This window comes from Styela clava, chromosome 10 (assembly GCF_964204865.1).
Source record: "Styela clava chromosome 10, kaStyClav1.hap1.2, whole genome shotgun sequence".
Classification (NCBI taxonomy): domain Eukaryota; kingdom Metazoa; phylum Chordata; class Ascidiacea; order Stolidobranchia; family Styelidae; genus Styela; species Styela clava.
In genome coordinates this window covers 16,014,281-16,023,658 of record NC_135259.1, presented here as the reverse complement: position 1 = coordinate 16,023,658, position 9,378 = coordinate 16,014,281, and the positions used below count along the sequence as shown (strand labels likewise).

Here is a 9,378-nt window from a genome sequence, read left to right as displayed (position 1 = left end):
TCGACCCCTCAAAATGATTGGCCAATGGGAAAATTTAATTTATTTCCTCATTCAACTGAAATATATTGAATAAAAATTGAAAAAAAAAGAGAATGAATGCCGAAAATCGAATGAACTTAGCAAATGTCGCTCAGTGCGCACTACCTAATTACGTATAATGATGCTATCATAGCTATAGCAATGACTAACTAAAATTAATATAAAATTTGACAAATGATGCTAACATTTTTTCTATTTTGCTATCAACAATATCAACCAATTTTAAAATGAACGAAAAGTTTTTGCCTTCTCAGGATGAACTTGATATCTATATCGCAAGGTACTGTAGTGATTTGTGTGTGTGCCTAATTAACTTATACCATAATTATATACCTACGCAACACAAAGATTTTAGTAACTTGAAAAACAGCATTCTCATCTCACCATGTTCGCTGAAGTGTGTCAGGATTAACCGCCACTTGGATTTTCAAACTGTTACAAATTTACCACACTTTAATATTTAAAGCTTCCATGAATTATTAATTTTAAGTAATAAAGTACGTCGCACAATACAATTTGGGGAGAAGAAACCCTGTTATATTTATTCCCATTTTTTACATAATTTTCAAACTTTGAAAGTTTACTTTAGATTAGATGAATAGGGGATGAAACGAAGGTATATAATCATGAATCCCTCAATGAAATCGGCCAAATCTATCATACTCAAAACAAGAGAGCAATGCTCAAATATATTGACATTAATGTCAAAATTCTGTTACGATAAGATAGACATAACAGCAGATTATGCGTTGAGCATCGAGGCCCGCTGGTCTAAAAAAATAAAGACTAGACTTCTTTCCGACTTTCCAAAAACGATCCATATAAACACTCTCTGTCAATATTGAGCTTGAATTGAAAAATTGCATACATTGAACCCACAATTTCCATTTTGTGGATACAAATTACCAACTAGTAATATATACAAACCAACAAACTGAATTTCTACTAGATTGTTTATCTCACAACCTAGCATTACTTTTCAAATAACTAGCCTGTAGACTAGAGTGCTAAGCATCAAGTTCTTGATGGCGTACTCGAAATCTTTTGACTTCTTTTCGATACAAAATACATATCGGGTGAAGAGAGGAAATATATTACTTGTATGTTGAACTTGGACGCATCCAAAAAGATTCGCAAAGACATTACTTACTAATATTTTTAGTCTACAAAAAACTAGGATGTGAACTTAAGTGCCAAAAATCTAGTTTTTTAATGTTTTTATTTGAGCGGCGTATCGCCCTGCACAAGCAGCTCCCCATATGCGAGGAGCTACTTTATTTTTTGAAAGGACCGGAATCTTTCCGTTTCGGCGTTGCCTACTCAAATTACTACACCATGGCTGAGGAGGTGAGCATTGGATTTTAAACCGAGATGAATCTAACGCTTTAACATGATACCTCGCCAACAACTCCACCCTTTATTTGCTGCCTTTGTTTTGAAACAAAATACACAAGGGATACGTAGATAAATCTACTTGGCCGAGAAAATCATATTCTAACATTACAGACATAAATTCCCGATATTCCCTGATTCTAGAATAGGACAGTCTCCTATATGGTACTTTTACTCCGATTATATGTATTTTTCATTCAAATCATTACGAAGTCCCCGCTGACGTCAATATATTTGATCAAATGGATGTTTTTGGCTTACTTACAAAACGTGATCCCCGGACGATAAATGTATTCCCGAATAGAACTTGGCACCATAATAATAGTAGGATATAAATAAATGTCCATTGCGACGCAGACGGCTAATGTCATCCACAATTTCAACGCGTTATAATAATGATATTTCGATATTTTTATCCGAATATGCTGGCATTTAATAGAATTTGATTTTCGCCACATGTCTCATTTATGCACCTAAAGATGATGTCAAATTGGATATAACAGTCAAAAAGATTCATAAACTCAAATCACTCTCTCGATGACTACCTTGTCTAAACATTTTTTTCAATATTTGTCTGGTCTTATTATTATAATTATATTAATAAGTTATTTACGTATTTGGAACACATTCAAGGCCTAACCAAGACTATAATCTATTTTATTCTTGTTGCAGGGAGTTATAAATAGCTTTTACGTACACATTAATTAACGAAGTCCACATATTGAGAAAGTTATCTTGACCCCATTGTAGACCGGAAGGTTTTCAGTTCACTCGACCTATTTCAGATTGTTATTGCTCACAACTTTTGTCAGGTTACCCCGGGCTTATACCGCATAAGTGGATCGGATAGTCTTTTTCATATGCTATTTTTTCACATTATTTTACTGCATTTACTTATCCGACATGGACTGGTAACTGGACGAGAAGCCGTGAGTCGTCACATGATTACTCCGTCTTATCGGCTTCCTTCTCATCAGGGTAATATGAAAACTCTATAACGATGAATTTATCGATGTTAGTTACCTTATACTACTATCTGGACATCGAAGTGTATTTTATCACACCAAAAAGTGACCTTTCTGAGCCTCGTTTACCTTTGTCTGAGGGATGATCGCGAACTTGGTGACCGTCACTCATTGTAAAAACCCTACCCTCGTACTGATCTTTCCATATTGCGAATAACCTTAACAACGTTTGTCATGCATGCTTTGAATGATCGGTTCTAGCCAATTCGGGGAAACATCTAGTGAAGTGACATTACAATCTGTCCTATTGGCCCTGTATATAAAATTTCCCGTAACTTTTGCCCTGATGAGTTCGTGACTCTTAGGAAAATGCCTTAAACCAACAGCGTAATGTGACTTTGGTAGCTAAATAACAAAAAATCATTCTTTACGCGTTATATATAAGTAGCAAAATTGGTTACATATTCAGGATGTTTACTGAAAAATATGTTAACAGAAAATAAAAAACTCATTTCATAACCATATAATACCGACTTGACTGTTTAACGTAAGAACTATCCTTACCAATGATCATAAACGTAAGGTCAATCGTGACCACCCCACCTCCACATTCCGTATAAACGGTAACGCCCAATTTTCTACCTTTTGCTCGTCAGAACACGATTCTAACTAATACCGAACTAGTTTAGTTCCGAAGCTGACAAAGCGATTTTATGTTCTTAATATACTATCTGCATTGCATACTCTAAAAATATTATTTCCGTTAAAACATCGTATTGAGGTAAATATTGTGACCAAATTGCATTAGTAACATCCGATGCGTGATGTAACACTCCGCCGCAATTAATTCCTCTGCCCATCCCAGTAACCACAATACTCTATGTTCTATAATGACTAATGGTTATCGTATAATCCCAGACTTAAGATACTTTATAATCAAAATTTAATACAAATTGCAAATTACGACAACTGTACTTCATTTGAACTATGCCATTATGATATTGATATGTTAACTCGTTTCACCTTATTTCTGTAATAGCATAAGCTCCGTGGTAAGATCGCACAGTTTTACTTTTTAGTGGGCGCATTTATATGTAGGAAAAATTTCTCGTTCAAGTTAAAATGCGATATATAAATACTCCGTATTCATTATAATAACATTTCTAAGTATAAGTAACTTTTATTCTCAATTATTCTCGTATTTAATGAGGCGATACACCGCCACTGTAAAAAATACTTTGTCTATCTAATATTTTAATAATAGTTGGATTAGCATAAGTCCTCAACCATATTCAATGAGGCGATATAACCCCGTTGTAAAAATAACTTTGCAGATATTATCTCTTTAATGATATATATTCAACATAATACCCCCACAGTAAAGGCGAAGGAAACTCAAAACATATGCTTTTCGATTCCAGTTTCCAATTCTTACGTAAGGTACTATCACACTGCACTTTATAACCACTAATGTCATGCTGCCTATTCTAAAGGTGATTTTTCAAATGTTGGGCTCAATAATTCATGGAAAACACACAATCTCATTTGGACAATCGCCATCGTCCATCTTAGCATATCAATCGACGGACCTCTTCTCACTCCTGAATACAGAAACGTCGTCGGAATGACGGTTTCGTATGGATTACATATAGATATTTCCACTTTAATTACTCTTTACATTTTTGGACCACATATGACGGTTAATAATGAACGTTATATAATTTAGAAGTAATTATTTTAAATAATTTATCTTTTATCTTAAAAAATTCAATCAGATACCATTTTTTTTTCCTAAAAAAGTCAAACTCTTTCGTAAGCGAAATCTCGCGCATCTCGTACTGCACCAACACGAACATAGGCTTACTTAGCCGGAAGCAAACATATATATATGATACGCATATTATCAATAAACATAATTGACGCTTTTGTGCTTGTAGGTTATTTTTAGGTGTTTGTCATGGCGTGACCGGACATTGTATAACATATAACTTTTAGGCATGGCCAAGTGAACTTATCACATAGAGTTGAACCGTTCGTAGATCATAAGTGTATGTATCATAGATTGTTTCGTGTTTTGTATAATTAGCTTATTAACCTTTTAGCGACCAATTTAATGAATCGATGTATGATTGTCCACTCTGTTTCGATTTGTATTTGTTAATTCAATTTACAATCAATTGTAATTAATTGAATGAACTTCTAGCGTTCATTTCACGGTAAGTAGAACATTTAGGATGGGTTTTGAAAATGAAGGCAATTTCTAATCAATTAGCTACTTTCGTTAATCTCCCACCAACTGACTTAACCCATCAATGTTCAACTAAGTATGTGGCCAAGTGGATCGTAATCCTAAAATGATTTAATTGTAAATGCTCGGCATTTAATTGAGATTGCCAGTTGAACGCGGTGTTTATATGATTAGAAAGCGCAAACGCAAGATTTTCTGTGGGCAAGAAACGTTTACCAACATTCACAAATCATTGCGTACAGTATTAATCAAATGTTGTGTGGTCGAGTTTTTTTTGGGCCTTAAGAGAAGGTGGAACTTAGGAACCACTGGTTTAGCCAACGTTGTAACTGTTGATACTATAAAGATAAATGAACGTCTGCTAATCCATATCGTCTGCTTTCAATTGTGCTTGTTTTACCGTGATCATATTCTTGAATATTATCAAAATCGAATGACTTGATCCGATTCAAGTTTTTTTTTTGTTACTGATATTGTAATTTCTATATGTGTATCAGTATAAGGTGGCCCGATTGGATATAAATAAATATACGTATATTTTCTCTCATTTAGCTGGCGTGTCTTATATAGAGTATCTGTCATATTTATAGCAAAGAATATAATCACCATTAAATGAATTACTAATAATTTTTTGTCGGGAATTTTCATAAACAATACTTTTACAGCCATAATGTGCAATTAAGTATCTCTTGTTTTCAGAATGAAAATAATATGTTAATAAAATATTCAAATTAGCTTGACCTGCTTTTTAATGATAATTTTAATGTGGGCGTTAAATCCTGGCGGCTAGACATTTCATTAAAACGTTAATAATGCTATTGCTTGGGCATTTTTGATTTCTATTGTATCTTTACCTAAATGAAGATATTAATTATGCTGTCTTAATTTTGTGTAGATTATAACATAGTTAGTATAAAACCATTTAAATTGATCATTAATTAGTTATTTTACGTCTGATGGATTTATTGCGCGTGTACGGAACTTGAAATTATTACGTATTATTGTAAAAAGACGGCGTGTCTTTCGGATTCAGTTGTTTATATTTTCTAAAATGAATAAGTTACCAAGGTAATTTTTGAAGACTAATTAGCTTATTTGTCGATACCATTTTACATGCTTAATTAATTGGCGTTAATCGCTGTCATGTCACGTAAATTTAAAAAGGAAGAGCGAAAATATACGTCGTTCTCTCAAAAGGGGATACACGGGCTTCATTTTTTTTTGCTCTTGTGTTGTATTTAATGAATATACGCACATTAAACTTTTCCTCTGGCTTATGGTTAGGACTAAGAGAGTCTTTTGCAATCCTAGTAATCAAAGAAGAGTTAAATTATATCCCATTCCATTATACTTGACCAAATGCATTGAGCTACAATCAGGTGTAGGTACAAACACGGTATCTCTTCATTATAAACATGCTCCAGAATTTTTTTTTTTTTTACATATTGTGTAAAAATGTTTTCTCGCGGGTTCGTCTTGTCGTTTCTCGTTTTCAGCGGTTTCAGTTTATAATTTCCCATATCCAGTGGAGTTGTCTTATAAATGCCTGCCATGATAAGTCTTTTTTCGGTACTACCTTAGTATGTGTACCAGGTTAGGGCTAGGCCATAGTTTTATTCCGATTTTCCTTATTTTAGTTCTATTACGAGTTCGGGGACTGTCTGTCTTAGCCAAGTGAATATACCCCTGCCCATAGTAATCAGTCCCTGTACACAACTTGACGTGAAGCAGGCGAACAAAATCAGTTGCCTCCATATTGTTACACATACTTCTGGAGCGTCCTTTTTTAGGTCTTACCCGAATAAATAAAGTTACTCCAACTAATTCTTTGTTATTTTTTTCAGCGTGGTGATAGCCATTGGATGTGGATTCTTACTCGGATTCGGTGACGCTTGCTTCAATACTCAATGCTTTTCTATACTTGGTGTTATGTATAAATCAGACAGTGCTCCGGCGTTCGCTTTGTTCAAGTTTGAACAGGTAACTCATAAATTTCGTTTCATACTCGTAATATTCACCTGTAAATATGTTTGTTGATTCGGCCACCAGTTGCTCTTCGGGAGCCCTATTTATTTTGATGCAAATGTGAAGTATTTTAAAGTCCCACACGGATATTAAACAAAATCTGATATATTTTCGATTAAATTGTTCCTCGTGTAGTGAAGAGCCGATTTTGAAGATTTTGTTCTAAGTAACAGGCGAAAAACCTATTCAAACTTCAGTTGAAGGGCATGACCTATTGCGTTGAGTGTCGAATATATAAGTGTGCTACGAATTTTTTTTCTGGATTGCGTTGACCAAATTTGGTTAAAATCTCGTAGTTTTGGGGGCTGACAATACCCCAGTACTTTCCAATCAGCCACCTCATAATGCGACATGTTTTGTTGATACTAAACGACTAAGTCCTATTGAATCATTATCTATTTTATTTCAGTCACTTGCCGCCGCGATCGGATTTTTCTACAGTAACCATATTGTTCTAAAATGGCAGTTGTTGATTATGGTGGTGTTTGGAGTATCCGGAACCTTGACTTATTTCAAAGCCGAACATTCCTTAAAAAGGAGGCAAAGAGAAGAAGCAATAAACGAGGATTGAGAAATCTATATTTTTTGTATTTCTATATTATTTTCAGTATATCAAACTAAAATAACCGTTACACCTATACATATTTGATTCGCCAAAACGCTATTATATATGTCGTTTTTGCTTCTGGTTAAACAACCAATCATTGTTATACCATTTCTATTCATAGTAACATTACTCCCATTATGAACCCTGAATATTTGCCCTAATAAGCATAATTTGTCGTTCACTCTTTAATGAACTTTATTGATTTAGTTTTAGTTTTATTTTTGACTACTACGTGGGCAATAAGGTCATTTCTGCATAACGGGTTCTTCTATCAGATTCGGCAAACGACCTACGTTGCTCCCATCAGAATTATTTGATTAGTGCTGCTATACTTCTGTGACACTAAAATTTCAAAGCCTAATATTTCATATTCTATTTCCATGTGTATTTAATTTTCCGTCCACTTAGATTCAGGAACAGATATCTTCGAATTTCGAATTTTTACATGTGATTATTGATGAGCGCAATTCCTAAAATCTGTATATTTTTACTGTTGTATTTTTGTATCAATAGCTCCCAATTTAAGCCTCAAAATGTGAATTTTTGTCACAATACTTTGAACAAATTATTATAAGCAAGAGAGCGAACTTACATGAACACGACGGTCGAATGAATGACGTCCAATGACTACCGTGACGTAGACAAATGGTAAAAGAAATGAACCAAATGTCATATCAAGTTGCGTGAATTAAAAATAAACAGAAAATTTAAGATTAACATCGGCCCCTTTAGGACTGAAATGATGTAAAGCACTTTAGCCACTTCACCTATCTTTTTCAGTACTGAAAATTTGAAATAGATTGGTTCATTAGCTACCAAGAAAATATCCTCTTCGTGCCTAAAAAGTATACGGGGAAATTTCGGCCACAAATCTGCTCGCATACCGATACACAGAAAGCTCTAAAAATAACATTAATATCTTTCATGAATGAATCTGCTGTATGATCAATTCTGTAGAGTAATTTATCTGCCCGTTGAGCACAGCGAATTAGAATATACTTGATATTCTATATTAAGAATTTTCCGTAATCGCGTTAGAAATGTTACATTGTAACCCATATATGCAGTCTTCGTGTAAGCCTCTGGTAAATTTTCATCATATGTATGCCCTTTTTTTCTCCTACATTCTGTTGCATTGATTTTTTATATATTTCAATTGTACATTGATTAGTAGAAACAACAACCTTTGGAACAAGTTACGTGAGTGCAATGAACTATATATACATATATATATATTGCGAAGAATTGTTTTAGAGTACATCTGGCCGGCATTTTTTCTCTTGCATTGTTGAGTTGGGCCTGTTTTAAGCCAAAATTTATATCAGCACAGCGTTTAATACATATTAGCGTCAGTGTGCTCTCCACCCAGTGACATAGTTTTCACGGTGACCGTACATTTGAACCCATGTACATTTGAACCCATGCGTATATCCACGGGTTCAATCTATATGCGGGTGCTAAAACCCATGGGTTAGGGTTAGTATGGGTTTAACTATCCGTGAAACAAAAAAAAATCCATAGGTGCAATAGCATACAGGTGCAATTGTCATGGGTTCAAATGTAATGGAACCAGTTTTCACAGTTGGACATCGCTGTATATATCCACCATCCACGTGTGCCCTTTTGGGTGAAGTGCTAACGCGCATTTCGCGAATATTCGGCAAAATAAGGAAAACCATTTACAGTACGCCACAAATTTGAGGAAGCGTATATTATCGGAAATGGATTCGAATATAACGATGTGAGATGGCATTGTTTTCGTAAGCAGGATATGTGAATGCCGGCGTAATATTGGCAGGTTATGTTTTACGATAAGCGCTAGTTATAGCCACGTAATTTATTGAAACTGTCAGCTTGTGGACAATTTTCGCGATGAGAACTTTGGCGCCACCAAGAAAATGTGTAAGCAAATATATGAAAGAGTTTCGCCACTTATTCTTTTGACGATGAACAGATGTATTATCTCTAACAGTCCGAAGCAATCTGCAACATGGTCTGTATAAAACAATATTTTTCATTTAGGTAATATTACCATGTTGTCACTTTTATTCTGTCGTTCAATTTGTAAAATCGTAATTTTGACTTGGGGGTTGTACAAAAGT

General features: G+C 34.4%; 1 protein-coding gene across 4 annotated transcripts in view; it reads left to right on the top strand.

Moving 5' to 3' along the window:
• Positions 1 to 8,512, top strand: part of LOC120337599 (UNC93-like protein MFSD11) — a 30,214-nt gene extending 21,702 nt beyond the window's left edge. For all 4 annotated transcript variants that reach the window (XM_039405442.2, XM_039405441.2, XM_039405439.2 and 1 more), the window contains exons 11-12: positions 6,489 to 6,624; positions 7,079 to 8,512. In XM_039405442.2, coding sequence (XP_039261376.1) covers positions 6,489 to 6,624; positions 7,079 to 7,240 — 298 coding nt within the window. In that variant the 3' untranslated portion in view covers positions 7,241 to 8,512. The remainder of the gene's footprint in view (positions 1 to 6,488; positions 6,625 to 7,078) is intronic.
• Positions 8,513 to 9,378: the final 866 nt, after the last annotated feature.